Source organism: Capricornis sumatraensis, chromosome 1, assembly GCF_032405125.1.
Source record: "Capricornis sumatraensis isolate serow.1 chromosome 1, serow.2, whole genome shotgun sequence".
NCBI lineage: Eukaryota > Metazoa > Chordata > Mammalia > Artiodactyla > Bovidae > Capricornis > Capricornis sumatraensis.
This window is the reverse complement of record NC_091069.1, coordinates 248,667,069-248,690,214: the sequence shown is the minus strand read 5'-3', so window position 1 is coordinate 248,690,214 and position 23,146 is coordinate 248,667,069. Positions and strand designations below refer to the sequence as shown.

The following is a 23,146-nucleotide window of genomic DNA, read 5'->3' as shown; positions in this document are numbered from 1 at the left end:
CCTCATTCTTCCCCAGGGCCAGCATGAGAGGATCTTTGTGTGGCCTGGGTTCTTGCCTTTATTCCTTGCAAGAGCTGCCCACAGGGAGTCAGATTTTTGTGTTTGCTCTTTGAAAATAGGTACAGAAAGAGTCAGAATAGGTCATGCATGAATCTGGATGCATTAAATGGGTTCGGTTGGTGTGACTTGTATTATCTTCCTTGTGCGGAGCTGCATGCCTCTGGCTGGTCCAGCCCTTCAGAAACATCTGTTTTTGGCATTTGCATCAGTGTTTTTCACGCTCTGTATTAGTGTCCTGGGGCTGCTTTGACAAAGTGCCATAGGCTGGGCAGCTCAAAAAACAGTTGCTAATTAGAGTCTTACACTCTGGAGGCTGGGAATCCAAGGTGGAGGTGTGGGTGGGGCTGGTTCTCCTGAGGCCTCTCTCTTGGGCATAGGGATGGCCATCTGCTCCATGTTCTCACATGGTCATCCTGTGTGTGTCAGGGTCCTCATTTCCTCTTCTTATAAGGACACCAGTCATCTTGGGTTAGGGCCCACCCCAATGAGTGCATTTCACTTTTATCACCTCTTTAAAGGCCTGTCCAGAAAAAAAAAAAAAAGTTCTATTCTGAAATGCTGGGGTTAGGACTTCATCTTAACGAATTTTTGGAAGGGAAGACAGGATTCAGCAACACAACTCGTAGCTGAAGCTTCTCATATTTGGCTCTAAAATAAGACTGGCTTCAGTGGAACATGACGGGTCTTTCTTCTCAGAGAAACTTTAGCATTTTAGCAGGGACTTGTGGCCCCAGAATCTGCAGCTCAGTGCTTCTCCATCACGGGTATGAGTTCAAGATCCCCGGCTCCTCGGCAACCCAGACCTAGGCCAGCTCCTCCTCCGGTTTCAGCCTCCTCCCTTCTGAGAAAGCTCAGCTGGGAAGAATCCCAGTCATCGTGCCCCCAGTTTCATAGACAGCGTTTGCTGAATCGGGGATGTGAGTAAACCACGCTGGAGGGTTCCTTTCCAGTTTTGTTCCTGTCTATAGGTGAGGACATTGAAGAGATGATGTGAGGGGAGGGTTGGAGGTGGGAGCTTGTGGGAACAGGATGTCTGTTTCCAGATGATATCAGCAGGGCGTCGAATGAGGCTTGTGAACCCTGAGGACCAGCAGGGCCAAAGGAAAGAAGAAAGTGCTCAGAAATTTTTTCTTTCTTTTTTTTTTTGGCTTATTAGTTCACAAAAAACTTATGCCAAATAATGAAAAGCTTCCAAAGGCATCCCACTCCGTGCCCCTCCCCAGCATAGTTCTGTTCTCCAGCCTTCTCCCGCCCACTCCTCCCACCTCCCACTTGAGGGTCATTCTAGAAGTCAAGAATGACAGAAGAGGGCTTTTCTACCTTTGTCGCAGAAGGAGGTCTTGTCAACCAGCGTTATAGGATATAAAGAGAACTGCGCTTCTTGCATACTTGACCTCAAGCTCTGAGGTTCAGATCCATCTTGTTGTCTGGTGTAGACCCCCACAGGTAGTCCAGTGAGGAGGAGGTGGTGGTCTGCCTGCTTCATCACTCAGGCCATGAGACCCAGAAGCCTCACTCCGCAGAGGGTGAACCCAGATATCTTGGGGACCACCCCAAAGAAGTGGCGACTGTGTAAATCCCATGAGCTTGACTTGTGACATTTTTATTCACCATCATGATTAGGAACGTCAGTGGGGCACTGGTGTATCCAGAAAAGAACGGAGGTGTTGGGGTCGGGCAGCGTGTCTCAGCATGACCGCACCCTCCCTCTGAGCACTCTGAGAGCTAATTCTTCTTCTTGGGCAAGGATGGGGTAAGAGGACGCAGCTGAGTGCCCCCTCCATTGACTGCCTGGACCAGCTTGTTCAAAGTCAGAGCACCCTTGGATGCACCATCCCTGGAGGCTTCACTGTGCCTGGGTGGGGGTCCTCTCTGGTTTCTCTCTCCTGATAGTCAGGGCGGGACCCACCCCCTCCATTTTTCAAAGCCGTTCTCCCAGCTCCACTTGATCAAAATGGAGAAAAAGAGAAACTGAGTAAGCCCTGCACCAAGGGGATGTCATAACCCCTTCCATCCTGGCCTCTGTATAAATAGCCCAATGTACTTGGGAGGACTGGGGCTGATAGGCTGAAGGGCGGCCCCTGAGAGGACTGTGGGGGGATGGGCTGAAGGGCGGCCCCTGAGGGACTGTGGGGTGATGGGCTGAAGGGCGGCCCCTGAGAGGACTGGGGGCTGATGGGCTGAAGGGTGGCCCCTGAGAGGACTGGGGCTGATGGACTGAAAGGTGGCTCCTGAGAGGACTGTGGGGTGATGGGCTGAAGGGTGGCCCCTGAGAGGACTGGGGCTGATGGACTGAAAGGTGGCCCCTGAGAGGACTGGGGGGTGATGGGCTGAAGGGTGGCCCCTGAGAGGACTGGGGCTGATGGACTGAAAGGTGGCCCCTGAGAGGACTGTGGGGTGATGGGCTGAAGGGTGGCCCCTGAGGGACTGGGGGGTGCTGGACTGAAGGGCGGCCCCTGAGGGACTGTGGGGTGATGGGTTGAAAGGTGGCCCCTGAGAGGACTGTGGGGTGATGGGCTGAAGGGCGGCCCCTGAGGGACTGTGGGGTGATGGGCTGAAGGGCGGCCCCTGAGAGGACTGTGGGGTGATGGGCTGAAGGGTGGCCCCTGAGAGGTGCACGCCCTGGTCCCTGGTCCTGCGGCTGTGTCACATGGTATGGCGAAGGGGACTTTGTGGGTGGAATTAAGTTAAGGGTCTTGAGATGGGGAGTTATTCCGATTGTTGGGTGGGTTCAGTGTAATCTGAGGGAATTCCCAAAAGGGAGATGGGAGAGTCAGGAGCAGAAGGCGACGTGGCTGTGTGGGTAGAGGAGCAGGGGATCTGAAGGGGCGCCACCGCTGCCTTTGAGGATGGAGGAAGGTGCCAGGGGCCGGAGTGTAGGCACCTCTGAAGGCCAGAGAAACAGAGAATCAGACTCTCCCTGAGGGCTGTGGAAGAAGAGTACTCCTCTGGCCCATTTCAGAACTGCTGGCCTGCTGGGCTGCAACAGAGTAAACGTGTATGTGTTTAAAACTTGGGTCTCTAATCACCACCGTGGGCTTACTCATTATAGCAGCAGCAGGTCATAGACACCAAGCTCGGTTCCTGGTTTTGATCTGGTAGGTGGTTTCCTTGCACCATTTTATTCAATATTTTACCTCCTTCAGCCTGTGTGGAAACAGCCCAAAAGTGACTGAAACAGAAAAAGGAAAAATAGCTGGGAACTTGACAAAAACATATAAAGTGGAATTTTCCCTGGGATAGGCTTGGGGTGGGTCTTTAAATCCTGGAACCAGAGTCACGGGTCCTCATCCCCCACCAAGAGGCACAGCCGATGCACAGGGTACAAGATGGTGTCCCCACAACCTAGCTCGGAGGGTGGCGGTTGGCAGATGGCCAACACTCGGGTGTCTGAAAGTGCATTTTGTGCTTCTACGAATCACCTCGGGGAGACCAGCATCCCTTCTAGATAGCAGTGTCTCACGGCCTCTGAGGAGTCCCTTCTCTCCAATGTGAGTCATGTAAACACAGAGGTGCCTTCAGTTGCCCTGGATCCAGTTCCTCCAGTTAAACGCAGAGTTGGAGCCGTGAGTCAGTGTCTTCACAGGCGGGTTCACCAACTCCCATTTTCCTTCCTCTTTGTTTTCTTCGCAGAAGCACATACCCAGAGACGGGATCTGGAGCAGAGTTAAATCAGTTATTAATATTCCATACCAGGTCGATCGATTTTAGACTTGTTCTCAAGCCAACAGCCTTGAAGCCTGGCACAATACATCCATGCTAGCACTGTGACCTTGAAGTTGGCACCAACATCCAACACAGCGGCCCCCAGGGGGACTCCCCGCCCCTCCCACAGCAGTGGGAAGTGTCTGCAGACCTCATTGAATGTCACAACTGGGGGTGCCATGGCATCTCAGGGTGACGGAGGACTGTATCTTTTCCTGGCAGTGCAGGGAGGGGCTCAGAGACCCAAGGGCTTTGCACAGCAAAGAAAGGTGCTGGCTGGGCCAGGCCAGGCCAGGGGTCTACTCTTCTGCAGTCCCCAGGCCACTTGGGGGCTCAGGGACACCTTGCTGCCCACACCTGCAGCAAACAAGCTGTGGCCAGCAATGGTGCCGTGACCAGCTCAGGGACCTATTGCTCATCACAGGTGTTATCTGCACTGCTGCACTCCCAGCCTCAAGGTTGTTCTTCAATCAACTGATTAACCTGATGAAAGGACAGGGGCAGAGGGCAAGTCTGTCCCTGAGTAGGGCTCTGGGGCAGGGAATGGGGAGGGCTGAGTCCTGAGTTTGCCTGCCTCCTTCATCTCGCCAATGGGAGGAAAGCCATCTCTGCTTTGCTGGGTGATGTTCCACAGGTTGGTGCACCTGTTATCCTTCTCTATACATCCATCACCCACTTGATTTTTCAGTATGTGTTGAGGGCAGGAGAAGGGGATGACAGCAGATGAGATGGTTGGATGGCATCACCGATTCAATGGAAAAGAATCTGAGCAAACTCCCAGAGACAGTGAAGGGCAGGGAAGCCTGGTGTGCTGCAGTCCATGGGGTCCAGAGAGTTCATGACTGGACATCAATAGCTGACCCCGGCCCAGCACCGGGCACTCTGACAGCTTCAACAAGCTCCTATGTTCCACGGCTTGATGACTCCAAAGGCTAGAGGGAGGGGCTACTTCCTGTCTGTCTCCAGCCTCCCCACTCACCCACCCCATCCCCGGAGCAAGCCAGCCCAGTAACTGCTCTTTCTCTTCTTTCTTAGTTTGCTCAACCCCTGCACCTACCCTCGCCAAATGGACCATGTGCTTGACTACTAGAGTGGTAAGGACTTATCATATGACCTGATTATAAAAGTCCTCTGTCTTGTTGTTTATATTAACTTGGCAGCAAATGGCCAAAGCTGCCGTGATGATAAAGATGACAGACATCCTCTGATAGTCCCACGCCTGAGGCCACCCTCTGCACAAGAGCCAGTGGACACCTTCTCAGGGGACAAGGAGGGGGGTGGTTCCTGCTGCCCTGGGTTGTTCAGGACATTTGTCTCTGTTCTGAGAAGGGGGTGTGGGAACCCGCATCCTCAGGCTGCCTGCTTCTGTGGCTCCAAGAGAAAAGAGGGGGCACGTACCTTTCTCACGAGCTGGGCGAAGTCTGCGCAGTCCCGGGGCGGCAGCCCGAGCAGCGGGCGAGTACAGGTATCCAGTGCCGAGCCGTGGCCCACAACCAGGATGACGCCCACTGTGGGAGGAAAGCACCCCGAGTCAGGGCAGGCACAGAGGATGCCCCTTATCAGGGCCTCAAAGTGGTCGGGTGGAATACACTTGTGTTGCCCTGAGGCCTTGGCGACCCTGGGTGGAGGCAGGCGTGGTTGATAACAGGTTAATAACACTGGCAACTGGCCTCTGGTTTGCATGTAAGGTCTTCTGAGCCTGTTGCATCCTCACACGGGGCCGGCATAGACATACCTGCCCTCGAGCTTCTGGGATGGGACAGTGCCATGCTCTGAGCTGTGTCATCCAGGCCTGTGAACTTGAGCTTGATCAGCTGGTCATCACAATGGACCACAGAGGACTCTCACTTTATGGAAGGACCTCCAGAGTCCAGGGCAACATGTATGGGCAGCCAAGGCTGGGATGAAGCCAGGCTGGGGTGTTAGACTTGCTGCCGAGTCAGGGAGACCCTGGGGCTGTACCCACTGCACCACCTGAGGAGGAAACTGGAACCCGAGCTTCCTTGGAAAGTCCTGGCCCACAGAGCGATCCATTCAGGTTGCCCTAACGTGACTGTGAGGACTTCACAGGTGGCATAGTGGTAAAGAACCACCTGCAATGCAGGACACACTAGAGACAAGGGTCCAATCCCTGGGTTGGGAAGATCCCCTGGAGGAAGGCAAGCAGCCCACTCCAGTATTCTTGCCTGGAGAATCCCATGGACAGAGGAGCCTGGAAGGCTACAGTCCAAGGGGTTGCAATGGCACCATGACTTTGGAGGCCACCTCTTCCATCTCCTGCACTGCAGGCAGGCTCTTTACCACTGAGTCACAGGTGAAGCCCGTAACATTCCCGCTATTCCAGACATATCTGCCCCTTTCCTCTAACAACATTCAAATCGCTTGAGGGTAGATTATGCGTCTTCTTCACTGAGATTTTCCCATGATGTTCTATTTGATGCCAGACACATAGCTGATGTTCACACTTGCTAACTTAAATCTTATAGGATTGGCTTTTCATGTTTCACCATGGACATTTTCATATATACCCCAAAGGCAGGTCTGATGAATCCCCGTGTCCTCATCAGGGAGCTCCAACAGTTGTTGATGTTCTGCCCATCTGGTATCATCTGTCTGTTACCTGACATCCTTCCCTGCGAGGTATTTTTATTTTTACTGAAGTATAGTTGATGTACAATATTATATAAGGCATCCAATATAGTGTTTGCAATATTAAAAGTTATACTCCATCCATAGTTACTGTAAAATATTGGCTATTTTCCCCGTATTGCACAGTAGATCCTTGCAGCTTATTTTATACCTAGTAGTTTGTATCTCCTTGGAGAAGGCAATGGCACCCCACTCCAGTACTCTTGCCTGGAAAATCCCATGGATGGAGGAGCCTGGTAGGCTGCAGTCCATGGGGTCGCTAAGAGTCGAACTCGATTGAGCGACTTCACTTTCACTTTTCACTTTCGTGCATTGGAGAAGGAAATGGCAACCCACTCCAGTGTTCTTGCCTGGAGAATCCCAGGGACGGAGGAGCCTGGTGGGCTTCCATCTATGGGGTCGCACAGAGTCGGACACGACTGAAGTGACTTAGCAGCAGCAGCAGTTTGTATCTCCTACTCCCCTCTTCCATCTTGCCCCTCCCTACCCCTTCCCTCTGCCCACTGGTTCATTCTCCCACCACTCATTCATTCTCTATATCTCTGCGTCTGCTTCTTTTTGTGTTATATTCACTAGTTTGTTGAATTTTCAGATTCCACATACAAGTGCTATGTTTGTCTTTCTCGGTCTGACTTATTTCACTTAGCAAAATGCCCTCCAAGTCCATCCATGCTGTTACAGATGTCAAAATTTCATCCTTTTTATGGCTGAGTGGTATTCCATTGTACATATGTACCTCATCTTAATTTGTTGATTGGATGATGGACACTTAATGCAGTTTTTAAAGCATAGCCCAAACATCACGGTACTTTGCAGGATGTACCACGGTTTGCATCTCTAAATGAGGACTTCTCATTTTTACACAACTGCCATACCATTACCCCACTAACAAAATTAACAGTGTTTTTTTTTTAATATTTCCATATTCATCTTCGATATTTAAATTTCTCTAATGGTCTCAGCCATCAGCTTAAACAGATGTTTTGTTTGAATTGTCATTTAGTCATGACCCAACATTTGGTAGTTGGTTCTTAGCTTCTACTTTTATTTCCTGGGAAGTAGGCATGGGTGGACCCAACATTTGGTAGTTGGTTCTTAGCTTCTACTTTTGTTTCCTGGGAAGTAGGCATGGGTGGTCTGTGTTGACCCTGCTATCCTGGGTCCCATTGGTTCCAGAATTGGGGGCCCCAGGTTTGGGGGGCATGTGTCTCTACAGAGGCAGTGTCTAGCATTCTGGAGGTGGGGAAACTGGAGGGGAGGTCAGGGCATTCCTAGGTTCAAAATCAGCCATTTCCAACTAAGAGGTAAGGGACCCCGGCCCCCGCTGCTGGTACCAAGGTCGCTGGGGCACTTACCATCCTGTGGGCAGGTGCTGACGATCTGTTCCATGCTCACTGCACACCTGTGCACGTAATCATCATAGCTCTCGGCCGGCAGGAGAGAGGCGAGGGGGAAGGCGGGCCTGGAGGAGGGGAGGGGAGCTGCCATTCTGGCCCACGTGTCACCAGAAGGAGCGAGATGGCTCTGCCTCTAGCTAGGGCTCACGGTCAGCAGTGAGCCTCCAGTTTTGTGCCCAAAACCAGCAAAGGGCTGGTGTTGGGGGCTGCAGCCTGCATTGTCACACAGGCTTGTGATGGCAGAGCCAGCTACGGGCGGTTCTCTGGCTGACAGATGCTAGCTGGGCTCCCTGACCTTCTTCTCAGTGGGCCTGACCTGTAGGCTTCACGTCCAACCTTGTGGACCGAGTTCAGTCAGAACCCCTCACCCCCTGTATCTGACCACCCTGGATAGCTGAGCAAACTCGACTCCCCCTCTACCTCCAGACATGTCTGTCCCCCACCTGTGTGCAGTAAGGATCGTTTAAGGTCTGCAAGAATCGCCCTATTCTTATATGAACTGCCTATCCCACCCCTCTCCTGGTTGAAAAATCCCCACTGGGTCTTGTATTTGGAGGAGAGTCCCATCTCTCTTCTTCCGCCACGCCCCACTGCAGTGGTTCCTCGTGAATTATACCGTCATCTTCATCTTTAACAAGAAGGAGGAAGCCTAGTTGCAGACATCATGAGGCGGCTCACCTGTAATCCAGGCTGACGTTGAAATCCGCCTCCTTCATCTCTTCTAGGGTCATGAAGGTGGGGGTGGTTTTGCCGGCCTCCCATTTGGTCCATTCAAAGATGCCAGGTTCCACTCTTATCTTAACTTTTTTCTCCAGTTTGAACTCTGAATTCAACAGAACACAAGTATTTATCATCTTCAGGGTTTATTTTGGCTTTCTGTAAATAAGTCTCTTTCTAGGTCTAAATCAACCCTTTGCGGGGGTGGGGGGGGTGGGGGGTGGGGGCGGAATGTGGTTTTATTTCACTTGGTGAATATTGTCCTGTGATGATGCACAGTCATGCTAGTTCTCAGACAAGAGCCACTGGGCAGTTGGAGGCTAACAGGATGACCCTCTGTCCATCAGGAAGGACCAGAGTCTCCTGGGATCTGGGAGACACCAACAGCACCCTGGTGCTCATCCTATCCTTGCATGTCCCACTGCACACGGAACCTGGGCTCATTCTCAGGTTAAGAAGGAGTGCACCCACGAGGACTTGGCTGGTCCACTGATCCTCGGAAAAGACGAACAACCGTGGAGCCTGTTAGTCACACAGAAGCGCCATCCTGGTAAACACTTAGCCCAGACCGAGCCAAAGCGGAGGGTGGATGGGAGTCATCTTCTAGAATATTCTAACTCTCCCAACTCACCCTTCCCTAGGATTTTTTTTAATGAGAAAATAAAAAAGCTCCACTTTCTATTGTAAATTAGAAAACTGGAAATGGAAGTCATGATCTGTTTTGCCAAAAATAGTACATATTTTTGCTATAGAAAAATATATTCCATAAACTGATTTTTTTTTTCACACCTTCGGTAACTCCTCCTCCAATGACATCCTTTCCACCACTCTTCTAAGCTCAGCGCCAACCTCTCTCTCCTCTGTGTCCAGCCAACCCTCCTTTCTCTACAGCTTCCTCCCTCTCGTATCTGACTCCAGCCCTCCTATTGCCTCCTGGGATTTCGGTCCATGGAGCCCACTCTTTTCTTCGGATCATTCACCTTCCCCAGCCTCTAACTCCCCTCTTAGGCAGCTTAAAATCTCAGCTCTGTCTCCTTGGCCCTCCTTTGTACACTCTCAGCATCTCTTGCCCTTTGCTGTTTCATTGTGTTCACTTCTTAGACTTGTCCGGGGTTAACCTGGCTCCTCCCTGCCCACACCTGCCCCAGCCCAGCTGATGGGTCTTGACATCGGGCCGTGCCCGTGGTCTCACGTGGTCACCCTGTACTTCCACGTTTCCGTCCCAGTCCCCTTCCTGATTGGCGTGTCCCAACTTCAGTGCCTCCTGCCTTGTGCTCACCTGGTGACCTGACTTCTGTGTCTCTGAGAACATGGAGGCAAGCCCCCTGCTCACTCCCGCCCCTGTGTCCATGCACTCTGTTCTTGGTCCCATCACTGCCATGCTCCTAGGGTGACCCAGGTCTCATGCCCTCTTCCCCATTTGGGGTGGGGGTTGAACTGGGGCCTCCAGGGCAGCTGCCCCTCTGGCAGGGACTTGCTTCTTCCTGTAGGTAGACACTCATATGGAAGGGTCTGCCGCTGGCTTCCTAACATACAGCAGGCTTTGACAGCACTGAACAGTTCCCAGGAGCCCCTCCCCTTGCTTCTGGGAGGCCTGCATTTTAGACTTTTTAAAAAATTTTATTTATTTTAATTGGAGGCTAATAACTTTACAATATTGTAGTGGTTTTTGACATTCATTGATATGAATCAGCCATGGGAGTATATGTGTTCCCCATCCTGAAACCCCTCTCCCACCTCCCTCCTCATCCCATCCCTCTGGGTCATCCCAGTGCACCAGCGCTGAGCACCCTGTCTCATGCATCGAACCTGGACCAGCGATCTGTTTCACATATGATAATACACATGTTTCAATGCTTTTCTCCAGATCATCCCATCCTCGCCTTTTCCCACAGAGTCCAGAAGTCTGTTCTTTACATCTGTGTCTCTTTTGCTGTCTCGTATATAGGGTTATCGTTACCATCTTTCTAAATTCCATATATATGTGTTACTATACTGTATTGGTATTTTTCTTTCTGGCTTACTTCACTCTTAATGGGCTCCAGTTTCATCCACCTCATTAGAACTGGTTTAAATGTACTTTAGAAGGGACCAGAGCAGTTCCCAGTTCTCTGGGAAGAAACTCACCCCCAGGTTTTTAAAAAAATGCATGCATAAGTTGGTCAAAGGCAAATTAAAATCTTGACCTACCAGAAATGCTAACAGGCTCAGTGCCTCCTCACAGTTCTCAGGGTTCGCAACTGTCTTGTAAATTTAGACTGTCATTCACAGCCATCCACTCTCTTTGCACCTCTGCTCACTGCCCTCTCCCCCCAGAGAAGAACCATGAGGTCACAGCCACGTGAGAAGGTCGCTGGAGTTCTCACTGACCTCCCAGTATATGTTTGGCCGTCTGCACACAACGGAGGGCAGGGGAGCTGAAGACCGAGGCGATCCTGATGCCACTGTCCAGCAGAGCTTCCCCTGGAAAACAGCAGTGGGAAATGTGCCCTCTTTATCACTGTAGCTGCCCAAGGGGGCAACTTCGGAGGGCAGCTTACTACCTGTGGAAAGAAAGCTTTTTGTAGCTCCATGATCCCACCCCCAGTGTATGCACCCCGTACAATTGTGCCTGATGAGTGGGTGGAAACTGCGATTAAGGTCAGCTAGCATGCGCCCAGGGAGGAGCTGGTTTTAGTGTGTTCCTCCAGTTAACCAGTGTGTGACTTGAGGAGCCCATGAACCTTTCCGATTCTAGATTTGAGTTTCTTAATTCATAGAATGCAGACCAGATGAGCTCAATGGCCTTTTCTCTTCCACAAGGTCAATCATGTGAAACCAGAACTTCAGACAAAACAAAAGCCCAAAGGGACAGATTTTGAAATAAAATCAAAGACAGGATGTATCTTTCAGTTTTTATAATGACATCCTTAGTGTACACAGTGGTCACCGATTTTTTTTTTCCTTTTCTCTCTTGTTCTTTTTGTCCCTTTCATTCCTCCTGACTTCCCCACCAATCCATTCCTGGGTCAAGTCTCTGAGCTTCCTACTTGCTGTGTGATCTTGGGTTGCTGTGTGATCTTGGGTTGCTGTGTGATCTTGGGCAAATACTTAACCTCTCTGGGCCTCAGTTTCTTCATCAGCAGAGTGAGGATAATGCTATTACTGCCCTCAAAGCACGTGGCAAGGGCTCAGTGCAAGTGTGATAATCATTGCTAGAATCAGTTACTATTCTCTTGGTTATTGCTGTTTAATCACTAAATTATGTCTGACTCTTGCAACCCCATGGACTGTAGCCCGCCAGGTTCCTCTGTCCATAGGATTCTCCCAGCAAGAATGCTGGAGTGGGTTGCCATTTCCTTCTCTAAGGGATCTTCCCAATCCAGGGATTGAACCCTTCATTTCCTGCCTTGGCAGGCAGATTCTTTACCACCAAGCCACCTGGGAAGCCCCATTCCTCCTAGGTTGAGCCTCAAACATACCTGCCATCCTGCACTGGAAAATTCCACAAGACGATAATGGAGGATCATTTTCAAAGTCTTTGATGCTGCGGCTCCGTTTGGGCAGGCTGCGAGGGAAGTTCAGGTCTGGCCGGTAATATCTTCCTACAGCATAAATAAGCACCAATTGTTCAATTCCATTAAGTTAGGTCATACCTGCCCCACTAAATGCTTAAGATCAAGACCCACATTTGAAGCACAGTAATTAAACTGTTGTCAATGGTGTTTTCTCTTGAATGCACCCTGCGATGTAGGTTGAATTTCAGGAGGAAATTCTACTCTACTCAGCACACATTTCCTCAAACTCGGAAAACCTGTGTTTCATCTGCAGGCACCACCAGACCTTCATCCTCTCAAAACCCCTCCCAAAGATACTCTCTTGCAACTGCCCTGATTAAGAACAAGCATCTCCATGACTGACTTAGCTTAACTCAATACGAATCTCAAATTGGCATTAATTAATTAGGTGCAATTCAACCCATCTCCATGGCTTTAAGGTGTCACATTGCCTGTGGGCCGGAATACAGATGGCAGGAGCGGGTCCTGCATTGTGTGTTATTAGTCAATTGCTTCAGGCTGGAGAATTCCACGGGCAGAGGAGCCTGTGGGCTACAGTCCACGGGGCTGCAAAGAGTCCAACAGGACTGAGCAACTTCATGTTCACTTTCACTTTTCAGGGGGTAGTGGACGTCAGGGAGATTCACTGGGACTGCCTCGCCTTCACCCCAATCCATTCAGAGGCTCAGAGCACTTTGGTTCACCTTGAGTTTGACCTTGAACTCTATGCTTGGATGGTCTGGTGCACATTCTGGCACCACCAGTGACTAGTTGTGTATTAGGGGCAGCTGACTGACTCCCCTTTTCTGTAAAACATGGGTGACGATATAGTTGTTTGAATGAGTCAGTAAGAAGATGCCTGGAGCCCAGAGCCTGGCTCAGAGTAAACAGTCAGTAGGGTTAGGTCTGATCTCATCCTCAGATTATCTGTGATCCCCACAGGGGACTCCAGAACACACCAAGCCCTCACATCCTCTCACACATCCCCAAGACGTCCTGGCCGCAACAGATTCTAGCAGCCAAATTCCTCTCCTGAGATCTGCTCTATGTACGTCATGTGGCTGGTCAGTCACTGGTGCGTGAACACACCAGCCCAGCCTTCAAACAGTTCACCAATCAGAGAGGTAGCGGCTGTTTACCATGTCTTGTCTTTTTAGGTTCCATGCAAGATTTTTCTAGAAGCCACCTCCCCAGAATTTCCATTGACAGAGACTTGTTGGAACTGGAAGCCTTAAAGGCTTTTTTTAATTAAATGCCAAAGTGTTAGCTGAGTCTGCACGGAAGGTGGTTAATTGTTTTCCATTCAAAGAGAAGGTCCGTCACTTTTATGATATTCTCGAGAGCATCTATGACTCCCCAGATGTGAACCTATTCTATTGATGTCTTTTGCCCTCACTCATACTTCATCTGTGGTCACTTTGCGAGGCAGAGGACAGGGCTCCAAAGAAGCCGAGGATCTGGGAGGAGGTTAGGCTCTGATGGGAGTCCAGTCTGAGTAAAGAATGGTGCCCCAGGGCTCTGACTAAGAATATTGAGACGCGATCTGTGTTAGCTCTAATTCCTCCGTTTGGACCCTGCCAGGACTGTACTTACCATCGGGTGTTGTACACTGCTGCAGCCAGGACTTCCCGAAGATCTGGTCTACCCTCTCCCCATGGCGCACCACCAGGACGCTTCTCCTCACTATCGTGGCCTGGGATGGGGGGAGGAGAGGCGCCTGAAGTTTACCACTGCGTTCTGAGACTTGTCCCCGGCCCCCACTCCAAGGCATCCCTCCTGTCCTTGTTCAAAAGCTATGCGGTGCTGTACTCAGTCGCTTCAGTCATGTCCGACTCTTTGCAACCCTGTGGACTGTAGCCCATCAGGCTCCTCTGTCCACGGGATTCTCCAGGCAAGAATACTGGAGTTGATTGCCATGCCCCCCTCCAGGGGATCTTCCCAACCCAGGGATTGAACCCATGTCTCTTGTGTCTCCTGCATCGGCAGGCGGGTTCTTTACCACTAGTGCCACCTGGGAAGCCTGTTGAGCCTTTACAATGAGATGGGAGTAGGAATCATCTGTAATTTCTTGCAGCCTTTAATGTTCTGGGCACTAGAGTGTACACAGGAAATGGAGAGAAAGTGGAATGAATGGTCCACCCCTCAGCACATTGGTCTTCCACCTTCCCTCTTCTTCCAAGTACCTACCCTGGTCTTGTCCCTTCAGGCTGCTGGAATGAAACACTTTCTGACCCAGAGATTGAACTTGGTTCTGCCTCATTGCAGGGAGATTCTTTACCTTCTGAGCCCCCAGGGAAATCCATAATCTATAGTATTAACATAATAGTATAAAATATATATTACATGATAAAATAGATGTATATATATGATATGTAGATAAGTACAGATCTTTTTGCAACTTGTGATGGGTTACATTCCAATAAAACCATCATAAGTTGAAAATGTCTTAAGTCAGAAATGCATTTAATGTATCAAAACTACCGAACATCTAGCTCAGCCCAGTCTACCTTAACCGTGCTCAAACAGCTACATTAGGTGACAGCTGGGCAAACTCATCTATCACAAAGCGTATTTTATAATTGTGAACATCTCCTGTGACTTGCTGGATACGGTACTGAAAGTGAAAAACGGAACGGCTGTCGAGGTACAGCACGATTATCAGTGTATTAGTGTTTCACTCTAATGATCAAGGGCTAATGGGGCTGTGCTGCCACTGCCAAGCACCAGAGAGAGGACTGGACTACCCATCACTAGTCTTGGAAAAGGGCAGAATTCACGTATTTAAAATTCTTCTGAATGAGTTTGCTTTTACATCATCGTAAAGTCAAAAGATTATAATTTGAACCTTATAAGTTGGGGACCATCTGTATCTAATGTATCTATCGATGTACCTTCTATGTATCTATTATCTGTCTATCATTTATCCATCCATCCATCCTAGTCTCCTCTGTTGCTGGCACTTGTCCTCTTCCGAGGGGCCCTCCAGAACCACCCAGGTGTTGGCATGTTAAAGATGGTTCTTTGCTTGGTGTCAGGGTATATGTTTAGCTCTGAGTAACCAGGGAAGAGGGGCTTCCCAGGTGGCACTTGTGGTAAAGAGCCCACTTGCCAATGCAAGAGATATAGAGAGACACGAGTTTGATCCCTGGGTTGGGAGGATCCCCTGGAGGAAGGCATGACAACGCACTTGAAGAATCTCAAGGACAGAGGAAGCTGGCGGGCTACAGTCCATGGGGTCACAAAGAGTCGAACATGACTGAGCGACTGAACAGAAGTTCCAGAGCAGGATGGGAAATTCCACATCGGCACAGGCCCGTGGTCTCCTGCGACTTGTGCCATCAGCATCCGGAGCACCTGTGCCTGATTCTGGGACACACGGTGTCGTCCACAGGTGCCCCACTTAGGGGGTCTCATTGGGGCTGAGGACAAGCATGGAAAGTTGAGTCACAGATGGCAGAGGATGAGGGGGAGCAGAGCTGTGGTGCAGGAGGTGGGCTGGGGGGACTCCACAGAGGACGCATGACTCAAGGTCACCAGGGATGTTTGGGCTGAGATCACCGGGGATGTTATAGCACCCACTTCAGGGGCTGAAAACAAAAGTAGCTTGTTCCCTTCTGGTTCTGAAGGCTCAAAATGAAGGTATCGCAGGGCCAGTTCTCCTCAGAAACTCTAGAAGAGGGTCCTTCCTGCCTCTTTAAGCTCCCGGCAGCCCCAGCATCCTTGGCACATGGCCGCCTCAGTGTGTGGCTCCAGGCTGTGCCTCCTGGTCACATGGCTTCTCCCTGAGTGCTGCATCTCCTCTTCTACGCACATCTCACCCCTGCTCTCGGTGATTCGGTTTAGAATCACGGGATAATCCAGAACAACCTCTCCACTGAGATCCTCATCTCAGCCCCACAGGCAGACACACGTTTCCTTGTAACTTTCGCAGGCAGCAGGAATTGAGACCTCACTTCTTTGGGGCCGTTGTTCAGCCCGCTACATGATTGTTTTAGCACACCTGTAGCCAGTTTTCCTTTCTCGCAGCGTGGATGAAGTGGTCTCAGACCAGAGGAGGGTTCCGTTCACAAGGACTGGTGTCAGGGACTCACCCACTAAACACCAGCACGTCCACACAGAGGCTGAGCCCGAGGCTGAGCTTTTCCACCTAGCTCCTCTCCTTGCTCAATCTGAAAAGAGGGGGCTCGGCCTCAGGGGGCCCCCAGCCCTAGTCCAGGCCAGTTCTCCCCCTCCGCAGTAAGACTGAGGCAGGCAGGGGGTGGTGCCCATCTGTGTCTGCCTGGGGCTGGCAGGCCTCTGGCCCCCAGTCAGTGGCTCCTCTTCTTGGGCCGTTGTCCCCTGAGGACCCGGCTAGAGGTCACCGTGATGCCCTCACGCTGTTCTGCTGTCCCCTGCCCTGAGATCAGCTCTTGTCTGACCTAGAGGCAGCCTCTGGGGGCTGGTGGGTTCTTGGGGCAGAAGTCAGCTGGCTGGTGGCAGAGTTAGGGAGAGAGCATGGCAAACTGGGAGGGCTGGGTCTCTGCCCCTTCCCCACCATGTGTCCTGGCCCCGTGAGTGACTGAGCTTTGGTCACGAGCACCGAGCTTTGGACAAGAGCTGTGTGTGGACACTGTGGACACTGGACAGGTTCACAGCCCTGTGTGTGTGTATGTGTATATGTGTATGTGTAGTGTGTGTGTATGTGTATATGTGAGTGTGTATGTATGTATATGTGTGTATGTGTATATGTGTATGTGTATATATGTGTGTATGTGTGTGTAGTGTGTATGTGTATATGTGTATGTGTATATGTGTGCGTATGTGTATATGTGTGTATGTATGTGTATATGTGTGTATGTGTGTATGTATGTGTATATGTGTGTATGTGTGTATGTATGTGTATATGTGTGTGTAGTGTGTATGTGTGTGTATGTGTATATGTGTATGTGTAGTGAGTGTGTATGTATGTATATGTGTGTATGTGTATATGTGTATGTGTATATATGTGTGTATGTGTATATGTGTATCTGTATATGTGTGCGTATGCGTATATGTGTGTATGTGTGTATGTGTGTATGTATGTGTATATGTGTGTGTAGTGTGTATGTGTGTGTATGTGTATATGTGTATGTGTGTGTATATATGTGTGTGTGCATGTGTATATGTGTGTGTATATGTGTATGTGAGTTGTGTGTATGTGTATATGTGAGTGTGTGTATGTTTATATGTGTGTGGTATGTGTATATATGTGTATATGTGTGTATGTAGTGTGTGTATCTGTGTGTATATGTGTATGTGTGTGTATGTGTGTGTATGTGTATATGTGTATGTGTGTGTATATGTGTGTGTATATGTGTATGTGTGTGTATATGTGTGTGCATATGTGTGTATGTGTATATGTGTATGTGTGTATATGTGTGTATGTGTATATGTGTATGTGTGTGTATATGTGTGTGTATATGTGTGTGTGTATGTGTATATGTGTGTATATATGTGTATATGTGTGTATGTAGTGTGTGTATCTGTGTGTATATGTGTATGTGTGTGTGTATGTGTATATGTGTATGTGTGTATATGTGTGTATGTGTATATGTGTATGTGTGTGTATATGTGTATGTGTGTGTATATGTGTGTGTATATGTGTGTATGTGTATATGTGTATGTGTGTGTATATGTGTGTATGTGTATATGTGTATGTGTGTGTATATGTGTGTATGTGTATGTGTGTATATGTGTGTATGTGTGTATATGTGTGTATGTGTGTGTATGTGTGTATATGTGTGTATGTGTGTGTATGTGTGTATATGTGTATATGTGTGTATATATGTGTATATGTGTGTATGTAGTGTGTGTATTTGTGTGTATGTGTATATGTGTGTATATGTATACGTGTGTGTGTGTGTATATGTGAGTGTGTATACATGTATATGTCTATGTGTGTGGGGGGTCACCCTCTTCTCCGGGGTGGACAGAGCAGAGGGATATGTGTATATGCGTGTGTATATGTGTGTGTATGTGAGTGTGTGTATGTGTATATGTGAGTGTGTGGTAGCAGAAGGATAGGCCCTTTCCTGGCCCACCCAGGCCTGAGCTCCGGGAAGCAGTGTTTGAATGAAAGCTGCTCCTGGGGGGCCGAGTCTCCCCAGAGCTGACCCAGGGCACGGCTGCATGGCTCGTTTGACATTGAGGGCCCCGTCACCTGTAGGGACTGCAGGCTGCTGAGGCTCCTGGACGAGGATGGCGGGTTGGGCTCCCCATTCCGTCTGCTGCTGAGCTCACCATCCTTTCTGGAGCTCAGGTCAGGGGCTACACTGAAGGTGTATGTCCTGTGGGAGAGGAAAGGGATGTCATGTCACGTGGACACTGGGAGGTACCTGGTCATAATGTGACTGAGAACGCAGGAGGCCAGATGGGTGGATGGGGTCATTTTGAGGGTAAAACAAAACAATGGTTCAAAACCGCTCTGTGCCCAAATGCATGGCATCCAGAGGGCTGGTACTGGTTTATCTTCCCCATCACTGCTGTGGACTGCACTGTGTGTCCCCAGATGTCTAGTCCCGACGCTCAGGACCTCCAAATGGGACTCTGTCTGGAGGTAGGGCCTTTAAAGAGCGGATGAAGTTAACATGAGGTCACCAGGGTGGGTGCTCATTCAACCTTCCTGAGTCCTTCTGAGAAGAGATCAGGACACAGAGGGAGGACCCTGTGGGGACACAGAGAGGAGACGACCATCTATATACCCAGCAGAGAGGCCTCGGGAGCTTGGCCTTCCAGCCTCCAGGACTGTGAGAGGAGGGACACCTGTTTAAGCTGCCCCGTCTGTGCTGCCTTGTCACTGGGCAACCAGAGCATTGTCCTCTTAGATTCACCTTCCAAAGGCATGAAGACGCTCGTGGTGGGGATGCAGGGCTAAGGGAGCGGAACAGACACACCAGTGCCATAGAAACACACAGAAAAGGCACCCATGCACAAGTGGGCAGGTGGGCAAACTCAGTACCCAAGCAGTTGCAGACAGGGTGGAGGCTGCTGCTTGTTCAGGGGATCAAGAAAGCTGCCCTGGGTGGGCAGTTGCTTGGGAGCTCTGAGGACCACCAAGGGCACACCAGAGCTGTGAGAACCCCAGAAGGCCAGCGGGTGGTGGTGCCGAGGTAGAGGACAGGGTGGGGGCCAGAGGAGCAGCGTGAAAGAGGAACTAAGAGCCAATGGCCGTGGAAATCCTCCAATGACAAGAAACCGCCAGGTTCCCCCAGGGGAAACTCAGTCTATAAAGGGGAGGTCATCTTTTCAAACTGTATGTAAGAATGATCTGGGCTTGCCAGGTGGTGCTAGTGGTAAAGAACCTGCCTGCTAAAGTAGGAGATGCAAGAGACATGGGTTTGGTCCCTGGGTCAGGAAGATCCCCTGGAGCAGGGCAGGGCAATCCACTCCAGTATTCTTGCCTTGGAAATCCCATGGACAGAGGAGCCTGGCGGGCTACCGTCCATGGGGTCACACAAAGCTGGACAAGACTGAAGCAACTGAGCGTGCACACACACAAGAATGACCCACAGTCATCTCTTGGTTCCCTTTCTTACTGGACCTGAACCTGGGTCCTGGTGATTGTGAGGGGAGGACTAGTTATACTGGAGTATAAGTATATAACTAGTTATACCAGTTACACTCATGGGGCCTGTAGGCTGCTTTATAGCATGTGGGCAAGTTTCAAACAGGGTCGAGCAAAAGACATAGACATTCAGAGCAAAGAAGTGAACAGTAGCTGGAGAGGAAAACAGGGTAAAAAGAGAACTTGTGCTTGATTTTAAGATGACAGCATCTTTGTCTGCTGGTGGGAGCCATTGGGGAGGGTCTCATGAGGACAGGTGATGCTGGCACAATGCCCTTGGAGGATGCAGGATGCCTAGGAGGTGTGCAATAAAACACACTACGAATGGGCACCCTCAGCTAGGAGCTGGGCCCAAGCACCACAGTGTGACGAGGGGAGAAGGGTAAGTGGCCCAGAGGCTGCAGGTGACCAGAGCTGGGGACATTCTCCCAACGTTCACCTCTCGTAGCGGATAGGAGTGAAGAATGCAGTAGGCGGCCTGTGGACTAGATGAAAAAGTCAGTCACCAGGCAGCTGGTGAGCAGAGTGTCTGGGATTCATGGTGGGCGAGAAGGAGGCAGACAGTCCTCTCACGTGAGTGAGTGGTAAGGGAGCATCATCTTTATTACTATTTACTTTCTCAAAAGCATTATCACCTTGCTCTTTAAATTGTAGTTTTGTTTATGGTTTTAACATAGAGAAGGCTTACAATGTAAGCGTTTAATAATCATTATTAAAGATGGAGTCTGCAGCCCAGGAGACAGCACCTTAGATAGCTCTGAGAGACTGCTCCAAAGAGGCAGTGCTGTGCTTGGTCATTCAGTGGTGCCGACTCTTAGCGACCCCATGAACTGCAGCACGCCAGGCTCCTCTGTCCCTGGGATTCTTCAGGCAAGAGTACTGGAGTGGGGTGCCATTTTCCTCCTCCAGGGAATCTTACTGACTCAGGGGTCGAACTTTTGCATCACAGGTCGCTTCTTCACCGTCTGAGCCACCAGGGAGGCCCCAAAGATGGCTCTGTTACATCTCACTTAAGACATGTTCCATGGCTTCTCTGTTTTCAAACTACCCAGTCCAGAAATCAGAAATACCGTCATTTAAACTTTCTTCTTTTTTTTTTTTGCCTTCTATTTAAAAATAATTTTCATTTTCTGTTTAACTCGACTCGGTGTGTGCTATACGATCATACAGAATACCGCCTATTTTATACCCATTTATTCTCCTGTTTCTGATGCACCCATCAGATAGGAACCCCTAATATACCAGGCCTCCTGCTCTGCCATCTGTTCTCTCTCCCTTATCAGTGCCGTATCATAGATCTATAACATGCTTTTAATATCTGGTAAGGTAGATATCTCTTCCCATCACTTTTGTTTCCCAAAGTGTTCTCAGCTCTTCTCTCCTGTTTATTCTCCCAGATAAATTTTTCGCACATTCAGTGAAGTTCCGACAAATGACCCCGTTGGGATTGCCCTAGAAGGTACTTCACTAAACTTGGAAATGACTCTGACAGGATTCATCTTGCTCCATCATGAACCTGGTGTGTTTCTACTTATTCAGCCTATTGGTAAATGGTTTCCTTTCTCTCTCAGAGAGGCCCCAAGCTCTCTAGTTCTTGTGAGGCTGATGGCTCCCAGGCCTGCATCCCGAGACCCTCACCGGGTCCTGAGCTGGGAGTGGAGCCATTTCTTCTGCATCTCAGGGGCCCATGGGCTTGGTCACCCTCCTTTCATCCTCACCACCATACACTCAGTGCCCACGTGGGGTTTCAGTGTAGTGAAAGCATTTCTGAAGTCGTCTGTGAGTTGTACCTTCTCTTTCCGTGTTATCTCTCCTGTCTCGAGTGGTAAATCCTACTGGAGGGGTTCAGGTTAAATAGATTTACTTGGCTCATATTCTTACAGCATTTAGGGCTTTAGCTGGTGGTAAGCAGATGAGAACACGATCCCCGTACTCAGACCATTGATGTTTCCCCCTTCAAGCGAACATGCTCTCAATATTTGTAGAGACTCACATTGATACAGGAAACGCTGATTGATTTCCCCTTCCTGAGGGTGAGGTGGGCCCCCCCGCCGACCGCTACACACCCTGCTTGTGGCCCACAGGGCAGGTAGTGAAGCGGCATTATCTATAAATAACATCTGTGAAGTTTATAGTCAGAGAGAAAAATTGAATTTTTTTTGCTAGTCTGTCAAATGAAATACAACCTAGATTATGACGGGGATGTTGGCAATGAGAGGAAAAAGGAAAGAACGTAGCATTTCGATATTTCTGTTTTTCTCTTGAACCTCAGAAACCTACTTAATGCTTAACTTACACCATAGAGACAGATGCGTTTAAATTCTCCCTGACTTTTACCAGGGGCAAAGCTGCCATTTGTGGGTTGTGTGGACTGTGTCCCAGCGTGTCTTCCAGAGATGCCAGAGTGAGGAACCACAGTCTGGAGGTTGAGAGCCCAAGGCTGAGGTGTGGTCGAGGCTGGCCCCCCGAGGCCTGTCTCCTGGGCGTGTGGATGGCCATCTCCCTGTGTCCAGGTGTGCTCATCCTTCTCCGTGTCTGTTTGTGTCCTTATCTCTTACTCTTCATATAAGGACACCAGTAAGACGGATCAGGGCTCATCCTTGAGATTGCCTTTTACCTCAATCCCCTCTTTAAAGAATTTCCCTGGTGGCTCAGATGGTAAAGCATCTGCCTACAATGTAGGAAACCCAGATTCGATCCCTGGGTCGGGAAGATCCCCTGGAGAAGGAAATGGCAACCCACTGCAGTAGTCTTGCCTGGAAAATCCCATGGACGGAGGAGCTTGGTAGGCTACAGTCCATGGGGCCACAGAGAGTCGGACACAACTGAGCAACTTCACTTTTTCACCACTTTAAAGACTCATCTCCAAATATAGTCACATTGTGAGGTGTTGGGGATTAGGATGTCAACATATGAATTTTGGGGACCCAGTGCAGCTCATGACAACACCTTTATAACTTCTGAGCTACTTGCCACCAACTTGCTCTGTGGTTTTGGAAACTTACGGGCGTGTATTGCTTCCAGGTTGGGACTCTCATCCTAACTCAGAGAGGATGTGTTCTCTGAGCTCTAATATTCCCAGCTCCTTGTTTGACAGTTACACTACATCCTCCTTCTCCACGGAGGGTTGAAAACTGCTGTGATTCATGTATGAACTCCATCTGATCTTTTTCTTCAAAGTAATGGACAAAGTAATGGTCATTTTGTGGCCAAGTGAATCCAGAGACACTGAACTGTTGGCACAAAGACTGAATTGTCGTATTGGAGATGGGCCACTGGTGCAGGAAAACTTTTCCTGCTTGGGTTGCAGGTGCCAAGTGTGAATTCTGTGCTGACACTTTCCAAGATATTTATCCACTGTCTGAACAACAATGTGTCTGCCCGTGGCCAAGGTAGCCTTGGGACAGTGTCACTGAACTGCAATTTCTTAATTTCTGCTTAAGCAATTAACAATGTGTCCTGACATTCTGGGGCCGGTTTCTGATTAAAAAGCTCTGAAT

The 23,146-nt window shown here is 49.7% G+C and overlaps 1 protein-coding gene across 2 annotated transcripts in view; it reads right to left on the bottom strand.

Annotated features, from left to right (window-relative positions):
* Positions 1-3,578: 3,578 nt before the first annotated feature.
* Positions 3,579-23,146, bottom strand: part of UBASH3A (ubiquitin associated and SH3 domain containing A) — a 40,090-nt gene continuing 20,522 nt past the window's right edge. Inside the window, exons 7-14 of one of the 2 annotated variants that reach the window (XM_068983660.1) lie at positions 18,243-18,369; positions 13,654-13,757; positions 11,990-12,108; positions 10,899-10,991; positions 8,490-8,634; positions 7,770-7,876; positions 5,164-5,273; positions 3,579-3,716 (exon numbers count right to left, since the gene is read on the bottom strand). In XM_068983660.1, coding sequence (XP_068839761.1) covers positions 3,579-3,716; positions 5,164-5,273; positions 7,770-7,876; positions 8,490-8,634; positions 10,899-10,991; positions 11,990-12,108; positions 13,654-13,757; positions 18,243-18,369 — 943 coding nt within the window. The remainder of the gene's footprint in view (positions 3,717-5,163; positions 5,274-7,769; positions 7,877-8,489; positions 8,635-10,898; positions 10,992-11,989; positions 12,109-13,653; positions 13,758-18,242; positions 18,370-23,146) is intronic. The other variant, XM_068983669.1, reaches the window with a different exon arrangement.